Below are 20502 nucleotides of genomic sequence, written 5' to 3' on the forward strand. Positions count from 1 at the left end.
TTTTCGACCAATTTTTTTTGCTTGATACTGGTAACATAGCGCAACTTAGTCTGTAAAATAAGATATTTTATTTTATAGTGCTTATTTAAAACGCTAAAAATATTTTTTTGCAAATTTGTTTTTAAAGTTTTATATATAATTATTTAAATAAATAGGGGGTCAAATTTAATTTAGTAATTCTTATGAGAAATATTTACTCTTCAACTTTGCAGAAAAAATCCTATAGACCTTCGTTGGTAATTGAATCACCTCAGCAGTTAAAAAAGTAATATTTTGCAAAAATGACCCCTTTTTAATTATTTAAACAATGATCCCCTTGTATGATTTGGATACTTTCTTGAAAATATCTTTTGTACCCACCTAAACTTTGATATAAAATTTGTTTTAACCTGTACGAATTTACATATTGACTTTTTTTATTTTATTAGGCTATAATATGAGTACCCAGATATACAAAATTGTTACGTTGTAGTTATTATTATCTACGGCTGCCTGTTTACTGATAACCATAAATTTTGTTTTTCTTGCGTTGAGTTTGAGTCCATATATCGCGCAGAACGCCACCATTCGGTTCAATAACGCTTAAAGATATTCAATTGATCCTGTCACTAACAAGGTGTCATTTGCGTATCTGACATTGTTCATAAGCACGCCATTAATGAGTATGCCCTCTTTTGCGTTTTCCAACACTTCATTTAAGATTGTTTCATCGTAAAGATTAAACAACATTGGTGACAATATTCAGCCTTGTCGAACTCCACGCTTGATTTTTATTCCTTCAGAGCACTGATTTCCAACCCTCACACATGCAGCCTGACCCCAATACTTTGCGATGATTCTAATGTCCCTACCGTCCAGACCGTAAGTCTTGAGAATATGTAGCATTTTTCATGGCGAGCTTTATCAAAAGCCTTTTCAAAATCAATCGCGCACATGAAAACGTCATAATTTACATCTCTGCATCTTTGAATTAAAACTTGCTTTGCAAATAGTGCATCACTCGTTCCAAGGCCACAGCGAAAACCCAATTGAGTATGTACTTGAGATTCTGTTCTCAATTTTTCTATATGATCTTTGATAAATTATTCTGAGAAAAGTTTTCAATACGTGACTCATTAGGCTGATGGTGCGGTAGTCGCTGCATTTTGTGGCTCTGTGTTTTTTTTGGTAATACAACAAATGAGGATTTAAGCCAATCTTTAGGAATTTTTCCGCTTTCGTAGATTAAGTTGAATAATTTCGTGAGAATCTTAATCCCCTCGGCACCCTCTGCTTCGTTTTAATTTACCCTGCATGATAACTTGTAGAATGTGGTATTTATCGGTTATTACCAGAGGGTAAAAGAAAAAGAAGTACATCACAAAGGAAATTATGAGATATATGTCATTTACCTGAAAATCAAAGGCGCTTTGCAAATGACAAAAATGGTGGATGCTATCCAATATTTTATACATTATCCTTGCTTTGGAATTCTTAACCCAATCTAATTTTATTACCTCTATCAAGAGGTAGATGTTTGGATGATCTTCGACTATAAAGATTGTCATCATGTTGAAAATTTCTTGCAGTATCTCGGTTTATACTTTATAGTACACACTGATGTGATGTGATTACTCTGTCTTAAAATACACTTTTTTTAGTTGTGTAGTTATAATTAACAGATGAAAAGAGTAAAACATGAAAATTCATTCTCAATTGATTATTTGAAATCGTAATTTTTAATTGAGAGAAATGAGAATTCCCAGATTAAACAATACATCTGAAAATTCTCTTGGAACCACTGGTCACATCGTTACTCTCTGCCTTTTACAATTTATAAGGAGACGACGAAATAAAGAAGACGAAAGGAACTTAAAAATTAAAAAAAGCTTATGTTTAATTTCGGTTCAGAGGTGATCCACCATCCCCATACGTACGTTCCGACGAATTATTTAAGTGATGACAACTTTGGCATGATTCTGATTAATATTCGTTCTATAAAAAATAAAACTGATGAATTATTTTTGTTTCTAGAGGAATTAGGATTTCCCCCAATAGTTGCGGTTACAGAGCACTGGCTTGAAGTCAACGAGCCTTTTTTTGTAGAAAAATATACCACAATTGCCAGGTATGATCGTCCAAATTCGGCTTGTGGAGGCACCCTAATTTTTTCTAGAAATAATGATTTTTCTCTGGTAACAAAATATGACTTTTTGTTAAGTGAATCCTTCTTTGAGTTTTCCTTAGTTTATAATAAAAATCTTAATCTTTACATTATTTGCATCTATAGATCACCTGACTCTACCGTGGAACTATTTTCTCAGAACCTGCTAAATTTGTTAGATGACCTGCCTCATAAAAGCAGAAAAATTCTGTGCGGTGACTTTAACATTAATTATGCTGCTGCTTGTGCTACCCAAGTGTCCCTGGACAACATATTTGAATCGTATGGTCTCTCAATACACGTTAATTATCCTACAAGGATTACAAAAACTACATCTACCATAATCGATTATATTGTCTCAGATTTCTCACCCCTTGATGTCTGCTCTACAGTTATTAATGCGGGACTATCTGATCATGAAGCAGTATATGCGAAGTTTAACATCTTCAGCAAACCCTCCTCAAAAACCCGACGTTTAGGTAGGATTTTTTCCGCCCAGATTTTTCGTAAATTCCAAAATTTGTGCTTAACTTCTCAGTGGCACTTTCCTTCTATAGACGTCGACTATAATTTCAGTGTTTTTCTGGATAAGCTTCTCCGCATCTTCAATAAGGCATTTACTTTAATTCCTATTAAGCCAAAACATCGGAAACCTTGGGTTATGAAAGGTATCCGCATATCAGCCAAGAATATGCGTTCACTACTATACATCAAAAAATTTACTACTAATGTTTCTGTCACTGAATATATCAAGAAGTACAGAACAACATATCTAAAACTTGTCAAATCAGCTAAAAAAGCCTATTATCAAAATCGTCTGGGAAGCTCTAAAAGTGTTGCAAAAGAAACTTGGTCTATAATAAACGATCTTCGAAATAAAACTCACTCAGCTCAATCATTTTGCCTTCCAAATCCTGAAAGTCTAAACGATTACTTCGTTAATGTGAGTAAAAATATAGCATCAACTATTTTTCCGCAACAAGATCCCATTTCCTATCTCCCTAATTCAAGAAAGATTTCGAATTCATTATTTTTAAGACCAGTCGATAACTCTGAACTGATCCAAACAATCAATAGTGTCAGAACAAATCATCCTATAGTACTGATGGACTGATGGACTATCTATAAAAATTTTCTCTAATCTCACAGGAAATGTGTTGAAAATCCTCGTCTCACTAATTAATGATTCCTTCGAAAAAGGTAAATTTCCAGAGTGCCTAAAGACAGCCATTATTATTCCTCTTCATAAGGGTGGTGAAAAATCTAATGCCTGCAACTATAGACCTATTGCATTAATACCGGTACTCTCCAAAATTATTGAGAGACTCATTAAAACTAGACTTATGTCCTTTATCGTTGATAACAACATTTTATCACAAAATCAGTTCGGCTTTTTAACTAATAAATGCACCACTGATGCCATGTTTTCTGTACTACATGAGGTTTACCAATTACTAAACAATAATCTTTATACTGCCACTGTTTTCTGTGACTATGCCAAAGCTTTTGATTGTGTAAATCACGACATCGTGATTAAAAAACTAAATTCTTATGGAATTCGAGGTATCTCTTTGAATTGGTTCCAATCCTACTTGAATAATAGGAGACAACTAACTAGTTAGAGCAAATGATACTGACGCTATTCTCAAAAACATTGTATGTGGAGTACCACAAGGTTCCGTATTGGGTCCTCTTCTGTTCCTTATCTTTATAAATGACATCACTAATTTAAAAATCGATAGGAAAATTTTTCTTTTTGCTGATGATACCAGTATCACTTGGATATTGCATCTCTTCATGAAACTATAACTTCGGATCTACTGACGATAAAGACCTGGTCTGACTCTAATTTACTCTCTTTTAATCTAGATAAAACAGTAGCATTATCCTATAAAGGAGCTTTTCAACCTTTGCCTCTTAATAACAGCCAGATCAGTACCGTTGATTCTGTAAAATTTCTTGATATTTTTTTAGACAGCAACCTCAAATGGTCCCTTCATATCGATTCGTTAAGTAAGAAACTCGCCTCAGCTTGCTCTGCAATAGGATCTGTCTCAAGCGAACTCAATTTACATCTAAAATAACATATTTTTCTTTGTTCGAGTCTCATCTTCGATATGGTCTTCCTTTTTGGGGTTCTAGTACAGCTGCTCAATTTGATGTTATTTTTAAATTGCAAAAAAGAGCAATAAGATATCTGTTTGGCCTCAGAAGATCTACACATTGCAGAAGTTACTTCAGAGATCACGGAAATTTAACACTTCCATCTTTATATATTCTAGAAACGGTTTTTTAACACCTTCATGTCTTTCCAGCAAGGCCCAATCATCTTTACTCCACCAGAAATTCAATCTTTGATATTTATTTACCGATCCCATCCACCGAGTTAGTAAAGAAATCTATATTATATTCCGCAAAAAAACTTACAACCATCTCCCTTTACAACTGAAATAATCTGCAACATCTTTCCCAAAGTTCCGTAAAATGACAAAAGCCTATCTATCTAAAAGACCATATTATTCAATAGAAGAATTTCTTAATGAATAACTAAGAAAATTGGGTTTCATACGCAGTAGCTTAAATTTGTCAGTTCCTAATGTTGTATTTTATTTGTTGTATGTTAAATTTGCAATTTATATAAATTTTGCAATAAATTGTTTTTGTCTTTGGTTTTAAATACTGTATATTGACGATTTGTCTAATTTTAGTAAATTGTAGTTGTTATTTTTGTTATTGATATTATTTTTCTTTTGACTGTATGTAAGCTTTGTCCATAAAACTGTAAACATTTTCAGTAACATTAAAGCATATTTCTATTCTCTTCTATTCTTTAGTGGGGGTACATGACCACCTCTAAATTGAAACGATATTGTCCTTTTCATGAGCATTTTTCAGTGCGTAAGAAATGATAGGAAAAAGGGTAAGTCCGTGATAATACACATTTATGACATTTATTCTAACATGACATTTTAGTTAAATCTGACAGTTGTCACATTTTATTTTCAATTTGGAATAAAAACAAATAAAATGTGCTTCTTGCATTTATAAAATGGTATTTTCTTTGATTTGTATAGTCTTATATTTGTAATATTATTATCGAATTAAAAAAAAATTATTTTTTTTTATTATGGCGCCATCTATCGACAACTAGAATAACTAGAATAAATGTTGTAAATGTCTGTAATCTCAGACGTGCCTTTTTTTCTGTCACATACAATTTGATGCGTTAGAAAGAAATCGAAAAACTGTGATGCACTGAAAGATGATCATGAGAAAAAGAATAACAAGCTGCCTATTTAAACAGAATTTTGAAAATAATTCGGACGCTCGAGCGGTATTGACATCTATAGGGCTTTTCATCGATTGTCATTTGTTTCGAGCTTCTGTCATGTGTCACATAATATTAATATATCTACGTCATACGTCTTTGGTTTGTATCATTGTAATATACCAATAAAGTATGACGTAGATATACAGATACAGTGTGTCCACGGTTGGGGTGCCCAAGAGGAAAAACTTTTTTATTTTCGATTTTAGCGAAAAATGTCATTCTTGATAAAAAGTTTTGCTTGTTCTAAAAGCCCATAAAACGCAATAAAATTCAAGTTTTTCAAATCCAGCTTAATTTTATAGCCAATTTTATCTAAATCCCTATAAATTTTTGCGCTAAGTTCGAAATCGTAACAATAATCTAGTGTTGCCAAGAAACAATGCAGCTTAGTAACTGTCAACTCTGATAAGTAATTTGCGAATTGTCATTTTTTTCGACAATGTAAAGTGTTCAATAAAGAGTTTATCTTGTGATAAATTTCATTATTAAAATTATTGGATTAATAATTATGTAATTATTATACAGTGCTAGTCAAAAGTCCGTACCCCCCCTCGTATCTTTTGAACGGTTGTACCTATAATAGTGATATTTGGAGGGAGGAAATAAGCGGACGTAAGCTTCTTAACTGGTCATGGCAAATGACGTAATTATGACAGATGACTTTACAGCGCCACTGTGACAGATAATTTTAAATGGGACCTTATGGCAAGTGATACCTCGTTTGAAAGGTATTGAAAATACCTATTCAGTCATACTAATTTTGTTTGAGCTTAAGCTAACTTTGATGAATAAATGAAATAAATATAAAATTGTAGTTTCGCACTTAATTAATAAAAATTTAAAATTTCGCATATGATTACTTGTCAAAAAGGTTGACGTTGACGTAAAAATTACTAGAGAATTGAAAAACATCAACTTTTTTGGCAAAAAAACCATTGGCGGACATTTGAATTTTTATTAATTAAATGCGAAACGACAATATTATATTTATTTAATTTATTCACCAAAATAAAAATCGACTAAAATCCAAAAAACTTAGTAAGACTGAATAGGTATTTTGACTACCTTTCAAACGAGGTATCACTTGCCATAAGCTCCCATTTAAAATTATCGGTCACAGTGGCTCTGTTACGTCATCTGTCACTATTTATTTCCTCCCTCCAAATTGCAATATTATAGGTATAACCGTTCAAAAGATACGAGAGGGGTGTACGGACTTTTGACTAGCACTGTATAATTTCATGGTTCGAGGAGAACGACAACGTCTGGCTTCATAATCCACAGAAGCGAAAGGGTTGTTCTCATAAGTTATTATTGTTAAAATTTCGAACTTAGTGCAAAAATTTATAGGGATTTACATAAAGTTGGCTACAAAATTAAGCAGGATTTGAAAAACTTGAATTTTATTTCTTTTTATAGGGTTTTAGAACAAGCAAAACTTTTTATCAAGAATGACATTTTTCGCTAAAATTGAAAATAAAAGAGTTTTTCCTCTTGGGCACCCCATCCGTGGACACACTGTATTAATATTATGTGACACACGACAGAAGCTCGAAACAAATGACTGTGAATGAAAAGCCCTATTACAGAGAAATGAAAATTCCCAGATCTAAATTCTCTTGGAAAATTCTCTTGGAACCACTTTTTGGTAACATCCTTAATCTCTGCCTTTTACAATTTATATTAAACATAAGCTGTTTTTTAATATTTTTTTAATTGTTTATCCACGAACAGTAAACTATTTTTTGGACAGAACGTTAATATTGCGTTTAATTTTAGTGTCAATGTAGGCTGCGGTCCTGCTGAAGAACGAGTCCTACTAACAGGTCTTCATGCAGTTGCTGACATATACTGTGAATGCTGTAAAACCACCTTAGGTTGGAAATATGTAAGTACTACCATCGTGAAGTATTTAACTTCTTTTAAGGTGAATATTAAATTAGTGTAACATTTTTTTGGGAACTTTAACGTAAAACAGGCTGTCGTTAATGACACCCAGTATGTACACCAGATGAAAAAATGTCTCAAGACATTGCTCACTGTGTTGTATCCGTATTGACAGTTCATTGGTTGTAGTACTTTCCAAATGACAGATAAACAACTGTAAACCTCAGAATGATTATAAACGTGATAATACTATTTGGTTAAGCTTAATTTATTATGAACATTATTAATGGATGTGGACGCACTTTATGGAGACTAAGATACACATAGAGAGCCGGGCAAGATCTCAAGAGGAAAACGACTGTATAGCAGAACTGATATCTTGTTCTTTTGGCCTCAACGCATCTACACTATAGACTTGTTGAATTATCTGAGAATGGAAAAAAACAGTGGTGATTAGGAATGAGATGGAGTAGAGAAGCTAACGGACGATTATAAAATAAGGCGACTTTACTTGGGAGCCGAATTGAATATGGACCCTTTATGGTTACTGGCTACATCACAGTCTCAAGCCTCAAGCGCAATTGTGTATTGTTCTTGTACAACAACAATAATTGGCGGTCATACACAACTTTTAACAAAATTCTGTTTAATCTTTCTCTGAGAACGATTTCTGAAGTGGAAATCGAAAAGGAAGAATTTTTTGGCTAATGATGTAATTTTCATTACATCCAAACTGTTACTAATCCCGTATAAACATAACACTTAACTGAAACATGCCACAAGACAATATTTTCAGAACCTTATTAAAAAACAAAATATGTATAAGATGGAAGGAAACCATAGACACGTATTTCTGACTATTTGCTAGACATTAGTACGATGCAGCCAAGTTAGAAAAGGAGCAATTAACTTTGGAAAATACCACTACAGGAGCAATGTAACCAATTTGTGGCGATTAGGTTAACAGACCCCAAGGTTTCCAGAGAAACAATTAACACATCCACGGAGGAAGCTACAACTACCCGAGGAAAGGAATTCCAAACGTTATGTTTCAAACAACAAGAAAAGGTTAACTTATCCCTTTCTGTTTGTATTGCTGCCTAAATTCGTCGAAGTGGTTTTTTACCATGGTAGGAGAGACTAAGGTATGATGGTGTGAATATTCCTTTTCGTATATTTATTTACAAATTATTTTCATACTTTGTTTAAAGTAGAAATTTGCAACTATTTCTTATTGACTGGCGTCCTAGATAACTACCCGAGTAGGGATTGCAATCCAGCAGCATTTCCAATCCAGCTGGATTTTTGCAAGATTGGCCTAAATCCAGCTGGATCCAGCGCGGATCCAGCAAAATGTGGAACCAAAATAAAAACACGATTTTAATGTTTTTTGTCTGTACCTATTCTAAATTTTGTAAATAACGGAAACATGAATTATTTGGTTTTTTGGAAGTGGGACCTTAAAAAACATATTTTATCTATTAGTCCAGAAAGCCACTGCACATCCGCTAGGAAAAATATTCTAATTCAGATTTTTTGCACAATCTTACTCAAAAAGGACTCCTTTTAACAAATTTCCATGTTGCCAGGACCAAAAGTGGTCAAAAATTTTTAAACGTTTTTTTTTTGTTTTTGTTCCTAAAATTATTTTTTTGCATGGAAAAAAGTTTTTTTAGGTTTTTTGGATCATTTCAAACAGAAAAGGTCTTTAGTAACTTTTCTCTAAAAATGATAGTTTTTGACATATAAGCGATTAAAAATTGAAAAATTGCGAAATCGGCCATTTTTAACCCTCGAAAACTATGTGAAAAACTGAAAATTTGAATGTTGCCAAGGTAGGTAGATATTCTTTAAACATCGATTGATGAAATCCCGAAGAGTTTTTTGCAATACAATATTCAAAACTCCTATTTTTTTTAATTGCTAATCAAGCGTGCTCGACACTATTTTCCACCGACAGTATGGTGCAAATGAAAGGAATAAATTCGTTATTTCGTAAACCGAGGACTTTAAGGAAAAATTCCGAAACAGGTCGATTTTTATTTTTAAGTTATGATATTGTGGCATATATGGTATACTAGTGACGTCATCCGTCTGGGCGTGATGGCGTAACCGATGATTTTTTTAAATGAGAATAGGGATCGTGTGGTAGCTCATTTGAAAGGTTCTTCAATTCTCTATTCAGTAATGTAAACATTAACATAATTATTTATACAGGGTGTCCTTCTACTTCTTTTTTGTCAAATAATTTTATTTAATAAAATTTTTTTGGACACCCTGTATAAATAATTATGTAAATGTTTATATTACTGAATAGAGAATTGAAGAACCTTTCAAATGAGCTAGCACACGACCCCTATTCTCATTTAAAAAAATCATCGATTACGTCATCACGTCCAGATGGATGACGTCACTAGTATATCATATATGCCACAATATCATAACTTAAAAATAGAAATCGACCTGTTTCGGGATTTTTCCTTAAAGTCGCCGGTTTACGAAATAACGAATTTATTCCTTTCATTTGCACCATACTGTCGGTGGAAAATAGTGTCGCGCACGCTTGATTAGCAATTAAAAAACAAAGAAGTTTTGAATATTGTATTGCAAAAAACTCTTAGGGATTTCATCAACCGATGTTTAAAGAATATCTACCTACCTTGGCAACATTCAAATTTTCAGGTTTTCACATAGTTTTTGAGGACTAAAAATGGCCGATTTCGCAATTTTTCAATTTTTATTCGCTTATATGTCAAAAACTATCATTTTTAGAGAAAAGTCACTAAAGACCTTTTCTGTTTGGAATGATCCAAAAAACCTAAAAAAAACTTTTCCATGCAAAAAAAATAATTTTAGGAAAAAAAACAAAAAAAAACATTTAAAAAATTTTTGACCACCTTTTGGTCCTGGCAACATGCAAATTTGTTAAAAGGAGTCCTTTTTGCGTAAGATTGTGCAAAAAATACGAATTAGAATATTTTCCCTAGCGGATGCGCAGTGGCTTTCTGGACTATATCGTCTTATCGTCTATCCTACTTCGCTCATAACTGCATATGGCCGGTGGCAGAGAAAGGCCTTTCGGCCTCTGTGCTGGTGGGTTCTAAGGTCATCAAATAGTCATAGACCATGGACAAATGATCGCGCCTTTCACTCCTTTCGGCCTCTATGCTGGTCTGTTTTAAGACCATCAAATAGTCATAGACCATGGACAAATGATCTCCTTTCACTTCTTTCGGCCACTATGCTGGTCGGTTTTAAGGTCATCAGATAGTCATAGACCATGGACAAATGATCGCCTTTCACTCCTTCGGTCTCTATGCTGGTCGGTTTTAAGGTCATGAGATAGTCATAGACCATGGACAAATGATCGCCTTTTACTCCTTGGGTCTCATAAAGGCCATTTCCGTTTCCAAAATCTTTTTGTAATCTGTTTGAGAACCAGTTTTTTTTGGTTATAAAAGTTTTTTCTTTCTTGTTTCAATTCAATCTCAAGTTCTTGTTCCAAAGTAAACTGCACGGACTCCGGATTAGTTGGCCCATCTTCTTCCATTATGTCCTCTTGCTCTGGTTCCACAATCACTTGTTTATTTATACGACTCAACAAATTTTTCATCTCCTGTCGCATTGCATTCTTTTTCGGCATGGGGAAATAACCAGGATTGTTTAGTTCTTAGCCATTTTTTTTTATTTTGTAAGTACACTAATCTACCTGTAATTTCGGAGAGGCGCCGTTCCGCGATTCTGTTGAGTGATGCTTCCTAGATCGACACTAAGGCTAGAGTCCTGACTATTTATTTTGTCTAAGACAAATTTTATGGTTGTGTCGGCTTATCAAAGTGGACTCTCTTGTGCAAAGAGCTTCTACAGCCAGTTTCACCGGTTAAAGAGTGGCGATCAACTCACTGATTATTGACCACCCGCCAGCAGAGAATTTTATCGCAGAATAAATGTCTCTTTACAATTTATCGATGCAACCTTTAAGGCTGTAGAAACTTTCCAGCATACTGAGCTATTGCTAGCTCGATAGAATGGCAAGTTGCCGACTCACGGCTTTGAATAAAGAGGCTAATGAAGACATTAAGTAACTTATTTCGAATTTGACGCGTTTGGGGATCCGCGTTTGCTGGATCCAGCATGTAAAAAACAGATTGCTGGATGCTGGATCCAGCAATTGCAATCTCTATACCCGAGGAAAGGAATTCCAAACGTTACGTTTCAAACAACAAGAAAAGGTTAACTTTCTGTTTGTATTGCTGCCTAAATTCGTCGAAGTGTTTTTATTTTACCATGGTAGGAGAGACAAAGGTGTGATGGTGTGAATATTGCTTTTCGTATATTTATTTACAAATTATTTTCATACTTTGTTTAAAGTAGAAATTTGCAACTATTTCTTATTGACTGGCGTCCTAGATATTCTTTAATACATATCAGGTGTCATCTAGTGCCCTCAAAGTAGAGGAACGGATCAAGTCAAGCTGGTAGGTTGCTTCGATACAATCCAGAGTAGTTGAAAGACTGAATGTTTGTACACACTTGAATGAATGAAGAAAGTAAAATATAGTATATCAAAATGTGTAAATAATTTATTTCCTTAGCTGAGCGCTTTCGACATAAAAGTCATCATCCGAGCTAATGCTGCAATTAAAAAGGAATCTTATAAGAAAAAGAAGTGCAAATCTCTTTTTTTTTTACAATTAGCAAAAAGTACCATACGTTGATGCATATGCGTGATCATCTTGAAATTGTGAATCTGCATTACCATGGGCAGTCATGTATGCTGTTTGTTTTAGAGTGCGCCAGTCTTTTTTAAATACTTTAAACATTGTGTTACTTATTGTATGTCTTTCTTTGTTTTTCGTGCTTTTTTTACCTTTTTAACAACTACAACTTATTTGTTTTCATATAAAAATTTATATACTTTTTTTCAAAATTTTCTCATTGATATTGATTTCATAGTCATACTTGTGGCGGATATGGTGGGGAGAGAAAATGGTGAGATTACTCCCCCCCCCCCCCCCCGAACACTTTGAAACATTGAAACATAAAAATATATTAGCTGACATGAAACTTCCACAGACAGACAAATACAACCCAATAAACCCGCTAGTTAGAAACATCAAGGGAACGTTTTTTTTATGTCTTTTGGTGGTGTTACATTGGAAGTTCCCCCCTACCCATGCAAATGTCCGCCATTGAGTCATACTCATATTCAGTAACACATTTTCTGTATTTTTTATTTAATTTTGCCCATTGTGTTTTATTAATTTAAAATTTGTTTTTAGGAACACGCCTTTGAATCCAGCCAGAAATACAAAGAAGGCAAATTCATAATTGAACTAGCTCATATGATCAAAGAAAATGGTTGGGACTGACAATACTGAAAACCCTCATAAGTGACTTATCCAAAATGGACCTTAAATCATTTAAGGACAAACAGACAATGTCGTATAGACTAAAATTGAACAATAATTTCTGTTTTTTGGACTGGACCTAAGACAGGCGTTTGTGAATATATTTCAATATTCGATAGTTTAAACATATTTGAATCGAAACCAACAAGTTGTGTGACCTAAGTTTTCCTCATCATTAGAAAAAAGTGGTGCGAAGCGTAGGTAATGGATGTTGTGATTAAATTATTGGCCGTTGTATGCTTGATAGTAAGGCACTGTATTAGATAACAGGAATATTCAAATAAAATAATATGTCTATATTTTGAACCATAATTTTTATTCATATTTCGGCAAAACAAAACAAATCGATCTACAAAATTTTAAATATAACACTGAAAACGAATATTTTCTAAATGTTCATAAAGTTATTTTTCAACACAATTGATTTGCCAAGAACGTACTTTTCTCGAGTAAAATATTTAAATATCAATAAACTTTTGATGGGTCCTGGTTATTAAAAATGATGATTTTATATCAACTTATAATAAATTTATTTTAGAGCTTTACTTTACAATAACTATAAAACATTAATATTGTTATTCATTTACTCTGACTATGTTAACAAGAATTGTTAAATACTATGATCTATGATGAATTTATGTACGTCATATACCATCAAATAAGGATACAATCCTAGAATAGAATATAAATCTCATTGTCAAAAAAGTCAAAAGAAAACTACAAGAAAGTTACATATTTGTATACATGGAAACAAACACCAATAAAACTTAATATGAGATGATTACATTTTTAGCAGCTATAAATAAACAAAAAAAAACCAGCTACTTCGACAGCTTGGACTCAGTTCGCTTCAGGGTACACCACAGGTGGCTCTGAAGACGCTGAAAAGCAAAAACCTCGGTCAGCCGATGCCGATGGTGGTGGCCCCCGAATCGAATTTAATCTAAAGCTGTCTTTTTTTATTCCTTGTCTTTCTTTAAAAGAAACAAGAACTAAGAAATTGTCATCGAGAGGATTGTCTTTTCAAGTTTACTATAGAAATTGTACAATAGTTGACATCGATTCACATCGAATTATTTAAAGAGACTCTTAAAAACACGCACACAAGAGCACAAGAGATTATTTAAATACGCAGACAAGCATACTATGGGTTTATAATGAAGAAGTTCATTTAATGGTAATTTCAAAAGTTCACATAGAAGTATTAAATTAACGTTGTCTAAATGAATACCTATCATAAAATTTCATAAACAAACAAATTTTTGATGGCCCCTTTAGATAAATAATTTTATTTTAGTTGCCTTTACGAATATCCAAAAACAGTAGACCGTTTATTATAATAATTTTATTTGGAAAAAGTGCTTTGCATATCCTAACTCCATCGACTATCAGACATATCATTATTGTTGATTAAATACAGCGTATTATTAATTTACTTTACTGACCAATGTTTATTACATTGAAACATATTTTTAATTAAATGACACACAACTGATCACAACTTTTTTCGTGTAAAGTGTCAGCATAAAATTTATAAATAACGCGAATCATCGTATATTCAATTTTGTAGCTATACTTATTTATTTTTTTGTAGATCAATTTAATAAATTAAAATTTTTGATAAATATTTTTTGTTAATTTAATTTTTTAAAAGATATAATGAAACTCGAATATTCGAATATTCCTGTTAATCACTTTACTCTTCACTCCTATCCACTTTAGGGAACAATGTGCAATCGTCGTCTAACATTATCTTAAACTTGAAGCTCTTTACAAAGCATTCTGTGTTAGCAATGGAAACTGTATCTGTGGTAAAGAATCTGAGATAAAAATGTATAAAAATTGTATGGATCTGTAATAGACCAATCTGTTTGCGAAAGGATTTGGGAGCTTCCAATGGGAAGAAATTATAGTAAATACGTTTTTGTTATTAGATGTTGAATTTTGATTAAAGAAAAACAATTTAATATTAATTTGAAGAATAAGAGGGGCCCTCTAGTGCCGTTAGAGTATATTTCTGATATTTAAGATTGAAAAAAACTTGGATCTTTTGAATAATTGATTGGATCTTTTGACTCGACTTGGATCAACTTGGATCTTTTGACTCAACCATTGCCGCTAAACTGGTTAATTTTGCACGATGAAACTTATCACAGTTGATGTTTGCCCTACTCATTTTTTTCACAAATTCCGTAGTTTTCGCATTATATTAAATAGGGATGTAAATCTATGTAACGTGAAATTCCCACTGGGATTGCGTACAGTTTGCGATTGAGTACGGTTAAGATAGGAATGCGCATTCAGTGTTGCCATAGTTCCTGTGCGACGCTCTTGAGAGAGCAATCAACAACTGGTGAAGACCGACAACCCTGTGCGTTTATTCCCCATTAAAATGTATTGCCCTATCTTAACTCAATGAATGAACTCAGTGAATTTCTCAATAGTATGTACTACGACTAAAAAACATTGGAGTTATTGTTAATTGTTCATTAACTTTATGAGTTCTTTGAGGTGACATTGATAAGTCCACTCCATTGTTTTGACATGGTCTATCTAGTTTATAATCTCTTCATTGGATATATATGTAATATAATGAGCTACACAATCCAAATAACAGATGGTTTTCAAATGTAAATTATAACTTTTGACATAACACTAATTTTGGGGTTGGATGCGTACAGTTATAGGCAAAGCAACACAATTTTTATCAGAAAATACTTTATGAATATTATGTCGTGTAGGGGTTAGGGGGTTCCTCAATTCCTCTACACCTAAAGGTAGATGAGGAACGATTATGTATAAATAAAGATATGCTCAAATAGAAGAGCACAATAAAACTTGAGCTTCTATTTTAATCTTGCTCTAAATAAGCATAAGTTTACTTAACCAACATTCAATATAAACGTAACTTTATATAACTTCTTCCTGTTCAAAATCCACAGATTGCTCTATAAGTGCTGAGGCACATGTCAAATTAGACTTTCTGATGACGACAAATCGATTATTGTCGTTCGTCCGTCAAAAAGATGAAAGAACTGACAGTGTATATTGTCACATTTATTTTTACTGAATGTATCATTGGTTTTCGAGTTAAAAGGTTCAATGATGCATTACGACTCGACCAACCATTTTTTTGGTTAAATTTTTGTAGATATGATCTCACCAAATACGTCAACTTTACATTTATGCTAATTGTGATATACATAGAGGGTGGAATGTAAGAGACAGTTTATAATATCCATACTTGCTTTTAAGACAATATGTACATTGGAAAATAAAGATACAACGCTAATACGATTAAGTATATGTATAAAACATGCGTAAACAAACAATAGCCTAAACCGGAACTAGAACATCATTGATATAAATGCTAATGATATTAGCAGGAAGGTTAGCTCGATTATAATTAAACAATTGATAGAGTAATCCAGCGAACACTGAATAATATAAATAAAGAAGACAAGTTAAATAGGAGTTTCAGATTTGATAATACCTATATACAAATGAAAATCATAAGTGGAAATATTACTTCTATAGATTGAAGAAGACCATACAAGCAATGGTGACAAAATCGAATAAACCTAACCTGTCAGGAAAAGTTCATTTGAGAAAAAAAATAGAAAAAAAAATCTTCTGTGTAAAAGGTATATTTATTTTAAAAACCCCCAATAAAGGGCTACAATTACAAAACAGAACGTTTTCGCTCTAAAGAGAGCATCATCAGTGTTCTTTGCAAGCTCTACATGCTAAGCCACCAAAAATACTTAGGTTAAAACCCTTAAAATGTCGACTAAAAGTGATTGAAATGTTATATACTAAATCCTGACGATGGATGAAATTAATATAGATATCCTAAGGCATTATATGACTATTCCACGAAGCATGTGGGTGGTCGAGTCGAATTCTCTGTCTTCACAAAGAGAATTCGACTCAACCACCCACATGCTTCTACCCTCTAAGAATCTTCACAATATACAACTTTCCGTATTACTAACATAAATAACTTACTTATCAGTCTTGTAAGCTGTCTAATTCAGTAAAATGGAAAATGTATCATGAATTTAAAGTTGACCTAGGTTTCTATTTAGTTTAATTTTCTTATCAGTTTTATGATGAGAGTATTTTTTAAATTGATTACTCGCTATTGTGTATTTTTTATGATTGATGTTAGCAACAAGTATTGATTATAATAGTTAAGTTTCATATATGGGCTTTGATATTATTTACGCAAGTGACAGTGTATAAGAAAGCAGTCCTTCGAATATTTTCCTTAACTAAAATCTGATATTACTCTTACTTTATTTGCCACGGCTATAACACAACATTTCTATTTGGTTATATATGGGCTAGCCGTACAACCAAAGGTATACCTAGGTTTACAGTATTTTTTGTTGTGTGTAAAAAATGAATTGTATGTAAAACTAATTCATCCAGTATATAAAGGTAAATGGACAATTAACGGCGAATTATGGGATAATATATGTAAAATATGCCCAATATCTGACATATAAAATAAATGAGCAAATGAATAAATTACAGAAAATGAGAGTATAATATGACCACAATTTTGTAAGAAGATAAAAGATAGTTCCAACTTCCAACGTACCAGTATCAACATCTTGCGTCGTTCCATCTATGACCTGAACCCGTCTGTCCCGTGTTCTCGTACCCATCAGTTACTAGTCCAAGAGTCGGCGCTGAAAAATCTCTTTGAATTTACTAAAGCTAGATTTTTCACAGTTGATTACTGTAATTGTGTAGAGAAACATACTGCGATCGGTCAAGCGAAACGTAAAACAGGGGTCACTGAGAGGGTATCAAAGTTACTTTCCTACGAAGGTAATTAAATCCATTTACTAAGGTTGAAAATCAGTACACACATTCTAAATTGAATATAAATAAAAGTTATTATAGTCGGTCAGCTGTATGACGGGGCAGAGCCGGTCGGTCGGCCCCAGTGAATGTACATCGTTATTCACTATATTTTGACCCCCTTGTAAACTGCTTTATTTACAGAATTAGAAAAAAATGTAAAATTTAAAAGTTATTCGATTTTTAAATTATGATTTTTTGACCTATATATCATACTAGTGACGTCATCCATTTGGGCGTGATGACGTAATCGACTATTTTTTTTAAATGGGAATAGATGTCAAGTGCTAGCTCATTTGAAAGGTTATTCAATTCCCTATTCACTAATATAAACATTAACATGATTAATTATACAGGGTGTCCAAAAAAATTTTTTAAATTAAATTAATTGTTTAATTAATAATTAAAAAAAAATTTGGACACCCTGTATAAATAATGATCTTAATGTTTATAGTACTGTATAGATAATTGAATAACCTTTCAAATGAGCTAGCACACAACCCCTATTCTCATTTAAAAAATAGTAGATTACATCATCACTCCCAGATGGATGACGTCACTAGTACGGTATATATGTCAAAAAATCATAATTAAAAAATCGAATAACTTTTGTATTTTACATTTTTTTCTAATTTTGTAAATAAAGCAGTTTACAAGGGGGTCAAAATATATTGAATAACCCTGTACATTCATTGGGGCCGACCGACCGGCTCTGTCCCGTCCTACAGCTGACCGACTGTAATAACTTTTATTTATATTCAATTTAGAATGTGTGTACTGATTTTCAGTCTTAGTAAATGGATTGAATTACCTTCGTAGGAAAGCAACTTTGATACCCTCTCAGTAACCCCTGTTCTACGTTTCGCTTGACCGACCGTAGTATGTTTCTCTACACAATCACAGTAATCAACTGTGAAAAATTTAGCTTTAGTAAATTCAAAGAGATTTTTCAGCGCCGCCTCTCCGTCTATACGCAGTTGTGATTTTTTTATATTATATTTGATTCTAATACCGAGTTAGTTGATTGATTGTAGTATCTTTCTTTCAAAGATAGATATAGAGGATTTATCGAATTTGGTTAAGATCCATGTCTCCGATCCATACGTGAAAACAGACTATCGGGTTCCAGTACTGTCTTATTTTTTTCTCGAGATAAACGTTTGTTAGTTAGATATGTTGATATAATTATGTCGTAGTAGCAACTGTTTACGAGTACGATATGCATTTTTATTTCTCCTGTTATGTTGTTGTTGGACTCAATCTGTGTGCCCAGAAAAATGCACTCTAAATCAACATTCCCGGTTCTTATATGTACATATATTGTATAAGTGTTGGTCGGCATAAACTTGCTTTTATTTTAGTTTCCATGTTTCCATCTTCTGCTACTAGTCCCATCTTCCTGCTGCTACTGTTAGGTCTGTTAGAACTTCTGTGTTCTATGACTGCTTCTTTTTATATTTGTTGAGTTTTCCATTTGCTGGTTTACTCAATAAATTTCACACAGTTTTCATACTGCGCTGTTAAACTGTATAATACATAATGCCAAATAAAATATTATACCAAACTCGGCGTACTTTTACTTTTACAGTTATACTTTTTGCGAGAGCCAGCATTGTTTTTACTAAAAATAATATCCACTATGACTGGTTAGAGAGAACTGATTTCTTCGAAACCTTTGAAGGGTTGCGAAGGCAAAAAATAACATAGCTATGCTGTCCGACTATAACTTTTGTTACCACAGTTTTCTGCAAAGTGGGCTCCTGGTGTCCAGCATATTTGTTTCAGAAATGTAGCAACTGTTTATTATAAGTTCGTTTCAAACTGCAGGATATTGACATATTTTCCAACTAAGGAAGAATGAATGTAACTGCCAATTATCAAACATGTTGATAATAGTAAGGGGAAGACGTGGAAAATCATGTATTATTACAATCGAAGATCGGTCAAAATCTGATGAATAATTGCTTACGTTGAAATGCAAAATTCTCTACAGAATATTTAGTTCTTAAACCATATATTTGTTACTCCCATGTTTTTTTGTAGAAATATTGAAAATACAGAAATAAATAGCACACATTCTCGCCTATAGTCTGATGAAAATTGGTCAGTTATCTAAGTATTGATCAATTCGTCCTAAACTTACAAGGCTGTTGAGCAAATAAATATAAATATTGATAAATTGTGTTTCAAACATAGAAAACTTTAGGACTGATCGCTTTCGTTGTATTTAATTCACTTGCGTAAATAAAACGATTTTGTATCTCGAAAGCATTATATAGAATTATAAACTGAAATGTAACCGTATTTACTGCTTACGAAATAAGTTATCTCAGTGTACAAAAAACTCGAGTGTTGTAAGTCTCCTCGCAGAACGTTTTTTGTAGACTGCTTTTAAATGTTATATTTATTGAGCAATAGTTGTACTAAAATTTTGCGGTATTACTTAATACATAATTTGTGTTCACTTACTTCTTTTCTTCGCCTAGATTAGTATTTTCATATACAGAATACAGACGTTAAACAATTTAAAGAGAATTGATTTTTATGCTCATAAACATATGAAAATACTATACAGGTACACGTTCACTTGTTCTAAGTAGAATTCTATATTCTGTAACTATACTAGTCATTTAGATCAGTGTATTGTAAAAAAGGAAACAACAGTTGTTGTTCTCTGAGCTGCTAGCCATTATCTCTCACCGTACTACTTATGAACCGTAACACTCTCTTTTATGTAATCCACGAGGAAAATAAACTTCCTGTAGCTGGCTGTATACCATAAATCACAAAAATACCAAGTTTTTTTGTAAAAGGTATATATTAAAATACCCTAAATAAGGGTCACAATACAAAACGTT

The 20502-nt window shown here is 32.8% G+C and overlaps 1 protein-coding gene across 3 annotated transcripts in view; it reads left to right on the forward strand.

Moving 5' to 3' along the window:
* LOC114332070 (protein yippee-like 2) overlaps positions 1-17538 on the forward strand; it is a 368683-nt gene extending 351145 nt beyond the window's left edge. For all 3 annotated transcript variants that reach the window (XM_050650444.1, XM_050650445.1, XM_050650446.1), the window contains 2 exons: positions 7254-7362; positions 12644-17538. In XM_050650444.1, coding sequence (XP_050506401.1) covers positions 7254-7362; positions 12644-12733 — 199 coding nt within the window. In that variant the 3' untranslated portion in view covers positions 12734-17538. The remainder of the gene's footprint in view (positions 1-7253; positions 7363-12643) is intronic.
* Positions 17539-20502: the final 2964 nt, after the last annotated feature.

The sequence above is a fragment of the Diabrotica virgifera genome, chromosome 5, assembly GCF_917563875.1.
Source record: "Diabrotica virgifera virgifera chromosome 5, PGI_DIABVI_V3a".
Lineage (NCBI taxonomy): Eukaryota > Metazoa > Arthropoda > Insecta > Coleoptera > Chrysomelidae > Diabrotica > Diabrotica virgifera.